Source organism: Chionomys nivalis, chromosome 22 (assembly GCF_950005125.1).
Source record: "Chionomys nivalis chromosome 22, mChiNiv1.1, whole genome shotgun sequence".
NCBI classification, from domain to species: Eukaryota; Metazoa; Chordata; class Mammalia; order Rodentia; family Cricetidae; genus Chionomys; species Chionomys nivalis.
In genome coordinates, this window is record NC_080107.1 from 6,424,619 (window position 1) to 6,441,251 (window position 16,633).

The 16,633-nt window shown below is 42.8% G+C and overlaps 1 protein-coding gene across 6 annotated transcripts in view; it reads left to right on the forward strand.

Annotated features, from left to right (window-relative positions):
- Znf385b (zinc finger protein 385B) overlaps positions 1–16,339 on the forward strand; it is a 342,844-nt gene extending 326,505 nt beyond the window's left edge. For all 6 annotated transcript variants that reach the window (XM_057755673.1, XM_057755674.1, XM_057755679.1 and 3 more), the window contains 4 exons: positions 11,034–11,279; positions 12,250–12,428; positions 12,996–13,097; positions 14,893–16,339. In XM_057755673.1, the coding sequence (XP_057611656.1) occupies positions 11,034–11,279; positions 12,250–12,428; positions 12,996–13,097; positions 14,893–15,108 (743 nt within the window). In that variant the 3' untranslated portion in view covers positions 15,109–16,339. The remainder of the gene's footprint in view (positions 1–11,033; positions 11,280–12,249; positions 12,429–12,995; positions 13,098–14,892) is intronic.
- Positions 16,340–16,633: the final 294 nt, after the last annotated feature.

Consider the following 16,633-nt stretch of genomic DNA (forward strand, 5'->3'; position numbering starts at 1 on the left):
GTACCTTCAGACTGCCACATTTCCCATGATCTTTCACCACGTAACCTTTGGGAAAACACCTGCTAGATAAAGTTAAGATGAGCTGACTGCTGTATCCACCGTGCTCTGCAAGGCCGGCCTTTTCTTCTTCCTGTTCCTTTTGGCAGGTCCTGTTATGCTACAGATGAAGAGCACTTGCTTTGTGCATGCAGCAATATGCAATACAAAAAAATATATTTTGAAAAGATGTTAGAGATGACAGTCTAACAGCATCTCGGCATCTCTTATTACATATTGTTTTGCATCTTTGCATCCAAAGTACCAGGTCTGCTGCTTCTGTATTGTGTGGAGGATCCTTTTTCATTTTTTTTTTCAAATCCATTACCTATCTTAATGGAATTCTACTTTAAACTTTAAAATACCTGTCATCAGTTAGTGGTTTCCACCCCTCATGCTTTAGTAAATGTGTAGGTAAGGGCTGAGACAGATGAGGCAAGGGCGTCAGAAGCCCTTGGCAACTCATTGATTTACATCCATACAGGTTCACAGTGGTCCGACAATGCCCCTCCCCCGGCCCTCCAAGCCCTGGTCTAGTATGGAGCCCTCTGGGCTTTTTAGCTTCATTTCTCACAGACTGCACAGGGAAGAGGGTGCTCTGGCTGACACCCGTTCATGTCTTACTACTGCTCAGGAAATAGAAAGATAAAGCAAAAAAAAAAATGGTCTGAGAAATTCTCACACTGAAACTCCTTGGTCCCAGGAGTCTTATGTAGTAACTGGGCAGGGCTTTCTGAGATGATGGTGACTTGGCGCTGGAGGTGTTGTTGGAGAAAGGAAGCGGAATGACCAGGCATGCTGCTTTCATTGTCTGCCTCCTTGCCTAATCCTCTCCGGTAAAATATTAAGTACGAAAAGCATAGTTAACTTCTGTGGTCTCAGAAAGGTAACTGAGAGTTGAGGAAGTAAGAGGGGAGACAGAGTCTCGGAGAGGGAACTTGGAACTTTCACGTGTTGACATTTAAGCAAGCGATTCTCTGAGGGCGTCTCATGCTTGCTGAGAAAACTGACTATAAAACTAAGCTACGATAAACTGACAGAAAAGGATGCCACCTCTTCACCATTCTCGTGAACTCGTGATAATAGTCCTGACTAGATTTCCTGTCTCACATAGCCATATGTGTCCGGGGCCACGAGAACAGTCTTTCATTGACTGCAAAGTCAATACAAATAGTAACAGAGCATAGCTAATGAGTTCAGGAGGTGGACTTTTCATGGCCATGCATCACACTAACCCAGGAAGAACGCAATGTTCATTCCTCCTCCAGAACCTCAGCGGACAAAGACGCCATGCAACTGGTTCTGGAGATTTCCCTGATTGCCCTGCACTGCCCATGCTTGCAAGACATGCTGTCTTTCACGGCACTCTGGATCCTTTCTCCTTTCTTCTGGTCTCCTTGGTTCTTTTTGTGGGGAGATCCTGTTGGAGAGATATCCCTAACCTCAGTACTCCTCACGCAAGGATGGGGAGTATTCACCAGTTCCCTGGAGTCCATGTCATTCTCTCAAAACCTTCAAACTCTGGGCTTCCTTTGTGCTTCTGGAAGGGCTGTTTTATAAGGACATCAGTAGATATCAGTGATCAAGGTTCATGGATTATCGAAGACTTCTTAACAAATGACTATATGATAAGCAGAGAACAATACATCTTAATCGTAAAGTAGTAATAAAATGATAACAATAAACACAATATGTAAGTGTGTAAATAATACTGCTTCCTTCAAATTTAGTATTAAAATAACTATTTTGCAACCTAGGGAACTGGCTTGGGACAGCCCAGATGTAATGGTTTTCTTATTAAGACTAGACATTTTTTTTGTCAGTCCTTAGCAGTAAATAGCATGGCTTTAGAAACCCGCAGTATCCCAGCAAAATCTAGAGCCCGTGATGTGAGTCACCAACAGCTACTCCACAGTGAACACCACTTCACTGTACCCCTCCTGAAGCCCTCACCTTACTTTCGTGGCCTCCTCGATTCTTAAAGACCAACAAGAAAAGGAAATTGATTTGTATGTCTGAGGATTAATTTAGCAATCACCTAGGTCTTGCTGGAGATTAATGTCAGCTGGGAATGCAGCAAGGAATAGCCAGGTATTCTTAGCTATAAGACAGAAGGTTTTGTTCTCCACCTACAGACCATCACCAACCTCTTCATAAATGGAACCACTATAATTTCTGAGTGTTCATACCAAAGTCATAGATCCCTGATTTCTTTCTTTGGACATTTCACATATAATCAGTAAGTCTTAGTGATTCTAATTACAAACATGCCCTGAAACTACCGAATTCTCTAGTACTAACCTTGGCTACCTTGGAGACAACTGCAGCAGCCTCCTAACTACTGCTAGCCTTGGCTATCTTGTGGACAACTGCAGTGATCTCCCAACTACTGCTAACCTTGGCTGCCTTGTGGACAGCTGCAGTGGTCTCCTACCTTATATCTGTGCTTTCACAGTTTGTTTTCCAATAGGAATGGTGGACACAGGTCTGGACCACTCACCTCTTGAAAGCCAATTCTCAGGAGATGGCAGCTCAGAGTTGCAGAGGGCTTTTTACAAAGAAGAAAGGGAAGAAGAGTGAGACAGTGAGCAAGAAGGAAGCATGTTGAAAGGGTCTCGATTATCCAGGGAGTGTGTTTTCTTTGGGTCTTGTTCTTTGGGTCCCTTCCCCTGAAGAAACATTGTGGTTGACCTTACTACTTACCGTTGCCCAGCCTAAGTCACAAAGGAATGGCCATTGCTATCACAGCAATCAGGAGGATGATCTGAAAACATGGATCTCATCACCTTTCCCCTCTCAGTACTCAAACTTGATTTGAGACTCATCCGAAATTTCTCTCATGCTCTACCAGACTGGATGTGATCTGATCCTTGATCGGATTTTTGTTTCAGACCTATCCATTACCTGATAATAGACAGATCAAGAGGGGAAAGGGGCATGTAAATTATTTAATATGCACAAAGGCCAAATTCTGTAACTCAGAGAATCAGATCCGATATTTGAACTTTAAATGTCCTCTTCTTGGGGGGCGGGGTGTGTGTGAGTACCTTTAGTGGGATGGCAGATGGTTCTCGGGAGAAACAGATGAGTCCCTAAAAAGAGACACTGGCATAGGATAAAATCCTCTGGGATAGTTGGCAGCCTCAAGTTACTGGAGACTCGGGGGCAGAACATCACTGTCACCATGATTCCTCCTACTAGGCAGAGACAGTCTCCCTGGCGATCTCTCAAAACTGCCCTCAGCGGGCCAGGTCAAAGTCCACCTGGACATGGAGGCACACCTTGTCTCTTCTCTGTCTGATGAAGTTCCCAGGGAGGGAGGCAAAGATAAATTTTTCATCTTTTGGAAGAAATCGTGGTTGAATCTTTAAAAGTGAAGACCTTTGGAGGAAGCCCTCTTCTGTGTTTGTGGGGGAAGGGTGTGGCATGGAAGGTTGAGAAGAGCTCATTTCACGTGGCTTCTAAGATCTTCCAGTTTCCTTTCATCTTTAACTCCAAAATGCTTAGCAGGCCAAACACCACGGAGCATTGTTTCCTGAGCCCCAACATCACATACAACCTTACTTTCTGTCTCCACAGCTAGATACTCAGTTTTCACTGAGTTCAAAGTCTTGGTCCTTTTCCTTTTAACTCTGCAGTTTATATTTTGTAGATTATACGTAGGTGTTCATTAAATGATTGTTACATGAGTGGATGGTTATTTGTTTATGTTAATTTACAGGCCCACCAAATGGTAAATGTAATTATTTTATTATAAATATTTATGTATCTATATATGTCTTACAAGACGTAAGCTATATATTTTGTGTGTCTTTCCACCCTCCTCCTGTCGTGATTTTAAAATCCTGACCATTTCTCAGAGGCGGAAAATTACTAATGGCTTTTAATTCAAACAGACTTGACAAATTAAGACCTTAAAACAACAACGCAAGAAAATTTTTCTCTTATGAAGCATGAGGATTTCATTGGCATATCCATTAAGTTTGGGGAATTAACTGGGAAGTAGAAAAACCACAGGAAAATAATCTGGGTGGATTTTTGCATGAAATAAAGATTTGGAGGGCTACTAACATTTGTTTCTGTGGCCCACAAGCTAAGTCGCTACTAAACTACAGCGAAATAAAATCATTTTCTCTTTTTCCGAGTTCCTGCTTGGAACTGACTCCTGTGATGAAACACAGACTGGAGAGGAGGAAACATGACACATATGTCTTGTGTGTATCCATGCAATGCCGAGAGAAATGAGAGTGTCTCTGAGAAACAGCTCTGAATTCAGACTTAAGTACCATCTTCAAATGGACAAAGAAAGGCGTGGAGAGGCCAGTTACAGGAAGTTATAGGAAATGACCAAGAGAGACAGTAAATAAAGATAATGTCGAAACTGGCTTTCCCATTAAGAGCCTCTAGAGATGCGAAGTCCTTCTCTTCCTGGTACAGAGAAAGGGGCACCCTTATAAGCAGGCTTTCCATTGTAGGTGTACACTTCCCTTAAAATACAGCAATTTCTAATTATCCGAGCCTCTTCTCTGGCTGCTGCTCCTCAAAATAACCCTTATGCCAAAGGGACATCTAAGAAGGGGCACTTCTGATCCCCCCCTGCACTTAAAGGAACAGCGCTAAAACCGTTTTATTTACCCATTTCTTGGCGGTTTTGAGCATAACATGTAATGTTTTTGATGGCCTCTAATGACTTCCATACACAGAATGACACCATCCACTTCCAGTGTCAGACTCTAAAGAAGATAACCCTAGCAGTGAGCAGTCTCAGTGTAAGAGCCTACAAAATATTAGAGCGGTGAGTGCGCCAGCTCCGTGTTCAGGCATCCCCTGTGGGAATCAGTGTTCTCTCTTCATTAATTGAACAGCTATAGGCATCTTGTTTCCTTAAGCCCTGACTTTGTTTGTACAGAAATGAGATTATCATAAGACTGCACTTAGAGGAAAGAAAGCATGTCTCAGCCTGGGAGAGAAGTTGTGATACATGTTAAACAAAGGATGTCAGTTCAGACTCTGTGTGTGTGTGTGTGTGTGTGTGCACGTGTGTGTAAGTGTGTGTGTGTGTGTGTGTGCATGTGTGTTCCAGTAAGTCGAAATATTTTTTAAAGTAACAATCCAGTTTAAGCATTGTTTAAACAAACACTTCCCAAGGGCAACTGTGGCGGAGCACATCCTTAATCCTGCATTCCAGAGACAGAGGCAGGTAGGTCCCTGTAAATTCAAAGCCAGCCTGGTCTACATAGTAACGTCTAGGACAGCCAGGCCTACACTGAGAAGCCCTGTCTCAAAATACAATAGCAACAAACATGTCCCAAAGGAAAACATACGACTAATTAATAACGTGAAAATGTGCTCAGTATCACTAGTTGGTGGGGAAATAAATATAAATCACTATTACAATAAAATCCTGACTCAGTTCCACCACGTTGCTAAAATCAGAAGTGATGAGGATTCTGATATCAGTATTAGAACAGTGAGGCCCTGGAAGATCCAGGAGACACAGGGAAACTGAGGCCTTTAGCCAGTGTTCTTGTCATCATGGGAGAAAAAATCCCGAGAAATAACGAAGCAGGGAACTGGGGGAGAGGTTGACTACGTGGGGAAAGGACACACTCAAGAGGTAAAATGACATTCTCAGATTGTGTCATCTGCCAGGAATTAGGTCAGCACCTCTCCAGCCTTGCTTCATGGAGGGGTGCAGTCCTTATGAGCTAAGACGGGACAAAGGCAGGGAATTCCCCGATGAGAAATAAGGACTATTCACCTTTCTGTCCTTTTATATGAGTTTTTAAGATGTGGCATGAGCACAACCAATGCACAATGCTAATGGGGGCACAGTTTACCTAAAAACAGAGGAAAAGTAGGAAGAGTTAGCCGCTATCTTGGAAGCCATGGTGGTCCTCACCAGGACTAGCAGGGTCTCATTTTTTTCCAACTGTTTCAGCTGTTACCCAGCCCCCGCTACCCTAGAGCTCTATATGGCATTAGCCTTTTGCAACAAGCACCCACCTCTTTCTCCCTAGGTACCTCAGTACCTAGTCCTAGAGAGGATGCAGGAAGTCTGGGGTTCTCATATGTCCCTGATAAGAAGATAAACTGGTACAATTATTTTGGAAAACTGTTTTTGGAACTTACTAACGATAGAGAGATGAGTGTCTTACGGCCCAGATATTCGGCTGGTTACAGATTAGTATTTAAATTTACAAAACAACATAATGCTCATAGTAGCATTACTCAAAATAGGCAAAACTGAAAACATTCCAGATGTTCATCAGTATCCAAAATATAAACTATAGTGTAGTCACATGTTTCCAGGACATTACCTGGAAAGTGAGGAAAGACCTCCGTGTGATAGTTCAGAAATGCCTGTTGTGTGATTCCATTTATATGAAGGCTTAAAATAATTACTTGTATAATTTGATAGAGGCAAGAATAGTGGTTATCTTTAGGAGTTCTTAATTGATTAGGAGTTCAAACAAACCTTCTGAGATGACGGGGAGGGACATTCTGTATCTGCCTACATAAATGTAGAGATGTATTCAAATACGTGCACATTATGGTCTGTAGAGATTTTGCTAAAGAAACCCAGACTAAACATAAAAGTGTAGGTAGCAATGGTTTCTCCCTCATTAGAATTTGTGTAAAATAAATAAAACAAAATAAAATAAATAAAATTGATAGACAACTTTTTTGGTGAACTCATGGGTGATTTTAACTTTTTAAATGTAATCTGGTCTTATCTTCTAAATTTTTATAGTGAATGTAGATTTGTTAATATATAGATATGTATGTTATTCAGTCATTGAAACCTGCCTAGAAAAAAAAATATTGAAAACCTTCAAAGGCCTGCCTTAAAGGTTTTCACTCAGAGTTTGAAAAGAGAAGCCACAGTAAGCATAGGAACTAAAGTCTGATGACTGTAGGAAAAAAATCTCTCTCACACATTCTTTCTATTCTGTGCTCCTTTTATTTCTCTTTATTCTGCTGCCTCTACCCTAATTCTTCTGTCCTAATTGTTTATAATTTCTTCTCTCGAAGTCTCTGTCTCATTCTAAATCCAATTCTCTGTTACAATACTCTGCTCTAATTCATTCTTGTTTGACTTACTTTACAATGTTTTTTCTTCTGCTGCTTCTCCATCTTATTTCTTCTCAATCTATTTTTTCTGCTGTAACAAATTCCCAAGTGTGTGTGTGTGTGTGTGTGTGTGTGTGTGTGTGTGTGTGTATCCATTCATTAGCAACTTGGTAGTAATATAAAACACCACAAGGAAAATTCTCAGGGACACAGACATTCTTTGAAGGTAAGTTAGCGAAGCTTATCAGCTATTCTGTAGCTAACTGCAGCTGCAGGTGTGGGGAGGTGCCCACCATCTTTTAAAGGGACCGCTACAGGTTACAAAGGGAGAAAATTAAACCATGGGGAGGTGTAAGGAAAAGGCAGAAAATAAGTGTATTATTTTACATTTGTTAAGTGTGATCAATATCTGGACATGGTTAGTCAGGTAGGTGCTATTGGTTTCTTGAAGGGCTAAGATTAAACAGGGACAGACGCCGGCAATACCACTCTGGTTCATCATCAACCCTCTGAAGGCTTAGGTTGTACAAGGCCAGACACCTGCAATTTCATAAGTAAAATCTGTGAAAGTTCCATTTGTGATGTTTCCAGAAGGACACACATCTGACCAACTTGCTCTGTCAGCCAGGCTAATAATAGAGACCAGATTTCTTAGTTTCTCACCATAACGTGGAGAACACAGTGCAGAGAGAAGTCACCCCCCTGACCGTCCACAAGTACGTGTGCCCGTAAGACTGAGATGTGATCATGAGATTCCATGTACACATCATGTACACACATTACAGGAAAGTGTGTGGTAATGGGGAGATAGCATAGCTGGAACTGCATGAGTAAAATTACAGGTGAAAGCAGCAGTCTCTAGAGTCAGGGGCGCTGCCAGCTTTACCGGGCAGGGTTCCTCCATCTGAGAAGAATTTTTCAGGTGGGCTGATATCTGAAGTATCAATTGCTGTAAGCTGTAATTGAGCCATGGCCCACAAGAGCTCGTGATAAACACTCCTGATGAAAAATTTTCACACTGATGAAATCAGATTCAAGAGTAACCTTTGCAAATAGAATAATAAAAAGTTGGTAGGGTTCTCAGAGTTCTAAATGAAAATGTAAGGCAAACATAGTAAGTAAAGGTTGTTTTTTTTTAAATTAAGAAACGTATATGTACAGGTTTGACATCTACCTGGATCCATTCCTTATCACTGCCTTCCGTGTTAGGACATGAGCCCTCCAAGGTACCTTATATGAAATACAGTATTAACTTTGAACAAGGTGAACTTCTTTGTGTGAAGGTTCTGGAGTGGAAAATACAGATGACAAGTATTGATGGCTGACTTTCTGTGGTTCATCAACTTGGATATGAAGGAAGTCCCCCAGCAAAGAGTCTTTCAGTGTTTGCAGCTCTGGGAAGTGGGTGAGAGGTCCCGTAGCGTCCGAGTCCCACAGCATAAAACCTTAAAAGGACTGTGTGCACGGGCAGGAAGTGATTATGACAGTGAGAGAGCCTGGTAATTAACAGTAGGCAAGGGAATACTTGAAAATGGAATCCGCATTAACTCAAGTTCCAGATGACACACATCTTTATTAAAGGAAACAGAAGTAAACAATACATTAATTAAACCTTCAAATCCATTTTAAAACTCAGGTTTTAAAAATGTCACTTAGCAAAGAGAAATAAGATAGTAGATTGTGATATCAAGCCACTTTGGAGGGAGACACAATAAAATTCGGCCCTGCTGTTTTTAAGTTCACACTGATTTAAATATGTAAATACAGCCGTCATTTTCTTGATGTTAGAGTTTGTTTTATTGACCAGCAGGCTTTAATCACGCAACAAAATCCCCTGACTACGTTGAAATCATGTGTATATTTCCAAAGTCAAAATTCTTCCTTATGTTCCAAAGTATTGATTCTAATGGAATCCATCTCATGGAAAACAATTATTTATCTAAATCTTAAATCACACAATATACTCTACATTTAATCTGTTGTCGATAGGGAGGTTTCTGTCCTCAGTATGTATTTCAGTGGATTTGAGTTTCTGGCTCTGGGCTCAGTTGACCTTTATGGGAATATTTCCTGCAACATTTGATGTCCTGTACTCAGCAGCCAGACTGAGCCCCTGAGATGTTTTCACCCCTGCCCCTGCCCTCATGTTGTGGCTTCTAACCCATCATTTTCCATCCCTTTTCACCCTCTTCTGTGCTCACCTAAATCTGACCTTCAAAATTCCAAAACGATGCTTCCTTAATAAAAAAAAAAAGTTCCTTTCTTCCCAAGCAGAAATAACCATTTCTGCTGTATGCTGTGATGCCTCTCACAGGTTTCTACCATAAATTAGAACCCCTGAATGGTTATCTCATTTCCTTGGCTCCTCTGTAACTTTCTGCAAGTCTATACCTGGCTCACTTCCTACTCTCTTTGGTGTCTCGCACCTTGTCAGCAATTATCATGATGTCAACGTGCATTTGTTAGTGAACAAATTAGCAATTTAAACAGGAAATTAAAAGCGGAATTGTTAGTTTTTCTTAAAGAAATAAGCATAAAAAGAAAACATATATTTCATACATCTTCTCATTGTAACCTGAAGCAGATGATTATTGAAAACAATGTACAGTAGCTTCACCTAAGAAAAATAAATGGCAGGCTGTATTTATGCTGTATTTCTCTCTCTCTCTTCCTCTGTCTCTCTGTCTCTCCCTCTGTGTGTGTGTGTGTGTGTGTGTGTGTGTGTGTGTATAAAGGAAAAAGGGAGGGTGGAAATGATAGAAATACTATACTCATGTATGAAATTCTCAAAAAAATTCAATTCAAAAAAGGAAAAATGTCTTAAAACTGTTTTTTAAAAAAGAGAACAGCTAGTTCATATATAGAGTGGCATTTGGTTTGCCACGTGCAAGTTTTGTGACTAAATCTCAAAACAGACAACGGGTAGTCCTGTCAGCCAACTGCACACCGTCCTGAATTGCCTAGGACAGTTAGCAAATGCGTTTCCATGAAGGCTTCCCCACCTAATCTTCCTTAACGCGAGTCAGTCGGCAGGTCTCTAGCCGTTAGAGGAGTACAAGCTCTACTAGAGTTCCACATGGGACGGGTACGCTGTTGCCTCGTAGGCTCCAGCGTTTCTTCCCTAGGGAGTCACTGAACAATGCCTAGATTCTAGCAAAGTCACTGTGACCCCCTCACAGCCTGCTCAGGGCCCTTCAGGATAGGAGGCCTTCTGCAATTGTGTGACTAAAATAGTCAAGACGTCTTTAAATTATTTGACTAATACTCATGTTGTGACCGTGCTTGGTGTGATGTGATTATTTAAAACTTTTTATTCAGCTGGGCAGGTGGGCAGTCAGTTCTTCATGAGCCTAAAGAATGAGACTTGGCGCCACCATGTTTTGGATAGAATGTATTGCCGTTCAGGTAGTAGGGAAAACTTACCACTCATTACCACAGTTAACCGTGTTTCTTCCCTTCCCCCTACTGAAGCACATAAAGTTTTGACCTGGTGTAAAAGTTAAATTTCAACTTCATACCCGGGCCATAACGAAATCTTAAGTAGTCAGCTGAAACCAACATGGGTTAATGACTTACCTCAGGTTGCTGCCTCGTCTTGTCAACATGCTGAAGAGAAGCTGATTTTGTTAGAGTGAAACCTTCCCTAGAGCATGATTTATGACTCAAGGATTCCAGAAAAATCACCTATCCAAAGTGGGAGACCAAAGTCATCTAGATCACCAGGATTTGGGGGCGATCTGATGTGGAAGATAAGGGGATGGGATTTTGTTCAGATCAAGCTATGCAAGCTAAAATCTGTGCTAAACTTTAAAAGAACCTGTGTTGGTTTTTCTACTTGATATGGAAATCAAATTCCCGTTTCTAAGTCTGGTCTGTAAGGCACGGGAGACTTTAATAACACCTCTCTGTGTTGTCTTCCCTAGAAGACAAAGGGAAGTTAAAAGCCACCGGTTCCGCTCAGCCCTCAGGCTCTGAGGGAGGCGCCTTTCTCCTCAAATCTGGAACTGCACCCCTGCCACCTGCTGCCATCACTTCTCCCTCCAAGAGCGCAAACGGAGCTCCAGGGTCTGCTGCTGAATCCGAAGAAGAAAAAGCCAAAAAACTGCTCTACTGCTCGCTATGCAAAGTGGCTGTGAACTCCCTGTCACAGCTGGAGGCACACAACACAGGTTAGCTGCGGGGGCTTTGAGTCTAAAGAGTGTTGATAACCCAGCCCAGCTTTCCCCACCAGAATGTAACATCTGTTGCTTACATGCCAATGTGTTCCCTATTCCTCCCTCTCTGTCTGTGTCTCTCGCTTTACTTAGGAGTGATTTTAGCAAAGTATGGTCATATGACTGAAAAGTTCAAAGCTGAAGTAGTATGGAGATAAAGCATGTCTTTTGTCTCATCAGAAAGCGTCTAATACTTACCAAAAATCATTCTGATGAAGTGACAGGAATATAGTCAAAGGTTTGTGTAGACTGGCCACTGCTATTTACTGATGAGACAAAAAAAAAAAAAAGGAAACAGCATAAAAATTCATCAGAAATAATATTCTGAATAAATTATTGTAGCCCAGTGTGACAGAATATATTACTCAGTCACTAAAATTAATGAGAAGAAAACATGTACATGGGCTAGTGGTGGTGCGTTCTTGTAATTTTAGCACAAAACAGGCAGGAGAATCACAAGTTTGAGGCTAGCATGGGCTACAAGATGAGTTCAAGGCCAGTCTGGGATACATAGTAAAAGCCTGTCTCAAAGAAAATTAGAAAGGAAGAGAGGAAGTTGGGGGAAAGGGGGAAAAGAGAGAAGAGGGGAGGGAGAAAAAGGTAATGGAAGAGGAAAGAGGGAAGAAAAATAAAATAGAGGGTTTCCTATAATTCATGTTTGTTTGTTTATTTAGGCAGGATCTCATGTAGCACAGGCTAGCTTTGGGCTTACTGTGTAGCTGATGATAGCCTAGACCACCTGTCTGCCCCTTCCTTCAGAGTCCTGGGATTACAGGCATAAACCACCACAGCAGGAACATAAAGTGCTGGGCATGGGACCCGGGTCTTCACACACGCCAAGCAAAAACCCCACCAACTGGACAAAATCTCCAGCTCTGCCTCCTGTCCTTAAAGAGCTACTAAGGACATGTGTCTTTATCTTTAGGATCTAAACACAAGACCATGGTTGAGGCTCGTAATGGAGCTGGTCCAATTAAGTCCTATCCAAGACCTGGGTCAAGGTTAAAGATGCAGAACGGCAGCAAGGGTTCGGGACTCCAGAACAAGACATTTCATTGTGAAATCTGTGATGTTCATGTTAACTCAGAGATCCAACTCAAGCAGGTAAGGCAGCCCAAATTAAATGTTCTGAACATACCAGGTCTTGTCTGTGTACAGCTCCTCATTTATCAATGGTTATCTATGTCTTTGCTGTTAAATTTAATCCACAACAATCCGCAATGCGTAAGTGCTACATAGAAGAATGCTGCGGGAGCTCCTTCCCCTCCTTCAGCCAATAGCCTCTGAGATACCAGCCCAGTGTGGGATTGTTTCGCTCTTTAGAAGAAAATATCTGAGCTGAACGACCTACCTCTCAACTTCCAGCCCAGTGACTGGAGATAGATAAGTGGGCACAAAAGTTACCAAGAGCAAACAATACATCCTTAGCCAAGGGTCGATGGCATGTGACACTTGTCCCCTAAACACTCAAGATGTGGTCAAGGAAGACAGGCTTGATGGTGGCTTGACCGTGGCAACTCAGGGCAACTCTGATAAGACTGTAGAGAACATTAGAGGGACTGGATGGAAAGAAAGTCCTCTCCTGAGGGGAAAATGGAGAAACCAGCTACTGCTGTCTAGGAAATAGAGCTTTCTGAGAGCCAGCTAATGTTCACTACTTCTTTCCTTCAGCACATTTCCAGCAGAAGGCATAAAGACCGTGTCGCAGGAAAACCGCTGAAGCCGAAATACAGCCCTTACAACAAGCTCCAGAGGAGCCCGAGCATCTTAGCCGTAAGTTCCCCTGCACAGCCTGGCTAGGCTGGATAGTGGTCATAGGGAGAGCCTCGGAACTGGAGGTTCCTACACTGGCCTCTGGGGAATGATTAATCCATTCATTCATTTTTATTTATTTTTAATGTATTAATCATCTAATTGCCTGGCCTGGGGATCTAATCCAGAATTTGCTACCTACTTAGCACAAGTTCTAGTGCTAAGCTAATGGTGGTAACCATTAGCTTGTGAATTCATGGAAGAGAGGTGCTTGGTCGTTGGTGCCTATGTGGAGGGCAGAGGAAAACTTGATGAAGTTGGTTCCCTCCTACTCCCTTGCGGGTCCTGGGGATCAGAATCTGGTTGTGAGGCCTGGCCATAGGCACATATATCCACTGAGCCATGTCAGACTAAGCAGCAGGCACGCCTACCTGCTGAGCCACCTCACAGATCCAGCAATGTTAGATGAACTGCTTAATACCCGCTACAGGGAACTCTAAAGTCGACTTCCTTACGAAAGCAAGAGGGAGCTTCTTTAGAAGTCAGTGTCTTGGTGCCGGAGAGAAAACAGGTCAGGGGCTTAAAGCACTTGCTGCTCCTGCACGGGATCAAACTTCAGTTGCCACCACTCAGGACAGGCAGCTCACAACAGTTCCAGGGTGTCTGACACCTTCTGAACATAGCAGGCATCTGCACTCATGCACACATACAATTAAAACAAAAATAAATTTTTTAAAAAAGAGATAATGTCTTACTTTTACTAAAACCTTGTCAAAAAACATCCTTCTGTAAGGTATAAACTAAACTAAAGGCCTAGAACAAGAACAGGCGATGGCCTGGGAGTTCGGGAAAGGTTTAATTTCATATGTCCTTTTTTCTGCTATGTGCTTATATACCGATGAAAGTGTCTGTATTGCTCTTTCTGTTCATGGTGGTAACCAGGCCGTCTCAGCTGCTCTCAGTTTGTACCGTTTTCAGTTTCTTGCACAAATACCAAGAGTCTTCAGCAATAGGTACCATATAAATACACGGATGGATTCGCAGTGTCTATGGGGCAGGGTCTAGCATGGTCTGAGATGGGCCGGCTGGAGGGGAGCTTAGATCATCTTCTGGCCTCACCAAAGCTACCAGCGGGTGCTGCAGGCAGGTGGTACCTGTGTTAAGCAAATGTAGTTGGCACAGCCCCTCTTTGTTACAAAAGACAGAATTTTATGACTGATTTCTTCCCAGGAGGATCCCTTCAAGTAGAGAGGTTTCTAGCCCACTTACAGTTACTGTCAAGCACAGAACTTGACTTAATTATAACTTTTTTCAGGGAATGCTCATCACAGGGATGGGGACAATACAAGAAAGGCAAATTGGTTTTAAAGTCTCAACTCCTCATGGGTTCCTAATGTTCTACATCTCAATTCCCTAACCCCAATGCAGTCTAAGAGATGTGAAGAGTCATGCTCCTCAAAATCCAAAGCTGAACGTTGGATGCTGTGGCTCCTCTATCATCCCTGCACTCCGGGAGGTCAAGTCTAGCGCAAGGCCAGCCCAGGCTGCATACATCTGAGATTTGAGTTGAACTGGTTGTCTATGCAGGCCCCTTCTGGGTGTCTCTCCAGAGACCCAAACAGAACCAAAGTGTCAAAAAGTCTGGTCACACCCAGAGCCACCGAGCCCAGCGACAGCCATCATTTCATGACTTCCCAAAGTCAAGATGTTGACAGTTCGGTTCACTGGCTCTGTAGTGTTCTACTAGTGAAAACCCGTGGTGCTATGACTTGTAAACATTACCCTCATCCCGTTTCCCATTCTTGTCCCTTCTTAGGCAAAATTCGCATTCCAGAAAGATCTGATGAAGCCTCTGACCCCGACTTTCCTGTCCTCGCCCCTGGCGGCTGCGGCTGTGTCCTCAGCACTGTCCCTACCGCCTCGGCCATCCACCTCTCTCTTCCAGGCTGCAGCCATTCCTCCTGCGCTGCTGAGGCCTGGCCATGGGCCCATCCGGGCCACTCCCGCCTCCATCCTCTTTGCCCCTTACTAAATACTTGCAGCCCGCAACAGGCCAGGCCAACGGAAAGGCGTAGAAGAAAAGCCCAGAGGATTCAGCGATGTTAAGCCTTGTATGTGACTGTAACCACCCCACCCACCCACTTACAATGTGCAGGCCACAGATCAGCCCAACCTCCAAAGCCAAATGGAGGCCAGGCTGAAGGGCACTATCCCCCTGTTTCCCGTGCCCCCTCCATCCTACCCCAGCCGATTGGTGTATCTGAGATATTTAAGTTTCTTGAAAATATATTGATCAGAAAAAGAGAACCGACCTCCGTATTCCCATGGACGTGATCTGGCTTAGAAACGAAATGGAATCTCTTCCTGGCAGACTTGAACAGTCAACTCTTCCTCGGGTGTCTGTAAATAACTCCGGAATCCAAGCGGGCATGTTCTAGTGAGGACCGGAAGTCCATCGCAAGTGCTTAATTGTGGATACCATCTTCCCGCAGATCGTGGCGTTCTTCCTTCTGGTGTACTAGTGTCCATAGGGATTGTGTACCGTTCTAGACCCGAGTACTGTTGTATCCCGTGTAGTACTAGATTGTAACTCTTGTCGAGTTAAACTTTTTTTTTTATTATTGCTGTGTAATTGTTAGGAAGCAAAGTAGCTTTGAAATTTTTTTCTCTTTAAGAGAACAAAAGATAATGTATTTTCTTTATTTCATGTTTTATTTGGAGATATTTAAACAGAATAGAAAGCCATATAACATAGCTATAATTACTACCTGTTTGCTGTTTTTGTTTTAACTTATTTTTGTAGCACCCTCACTGGTTTGAGTTGCTAAGCAAATGTATACAGAAACACAAAGAGCTTCCTAATTGCACGGTTTTGCACCTTCTGTGCATCCGCAAGGAGACAATGAATCCGTGTATTTCTACATAATGATCTTCATTTTAAACTCTTTTCATTTGTAATGATGCTACATAACTCTGTGGCTCCCTGATGCAATAATGTACAGAAGATATATAATTTATAATTGAACAATCTGTCTTTCTGTCCGATGACTATGTCACAGGTCACATGACCATGCCCTTCCCCACCCTCAACCCACCCCCAAAAAAACCCCAACTGATGTTGAGAAGATTGGAATTTTTGTGATATCAGGGGCAGGAGGTATCATAAAACAATGCAGAGAGTGAACTCTTGTAGAGGGCCTATATCTGCCATCTGTAAATGGTAAAATGTCTGTGTATTTTTTTAAATGTACCTTTTCAATAAAAGTACCAAAAAAAAAAATCTGCTGCTGTTTCCTGTGGCATTTTCTCTGGAGACTCCTGTGACTTCACATCACCAGATGAGGTAGGAGGACCGACTCTTCCGCATTCCACATTCAGGCGTGCAAACCTAATCACCACGTTTACTCATTGCTCCTCATGGTGTCTGCATGAGGCCAGACTTTCCCACCACGATCTCTCTGACTCTTTGGGCCAAAGCTGTAATGTCGTCCAAAATGGTAGCAGCCTGTTCAAACCCCGTGACTCTGATGCCTTCAGACTTTGTGCAGGTCCTCTAA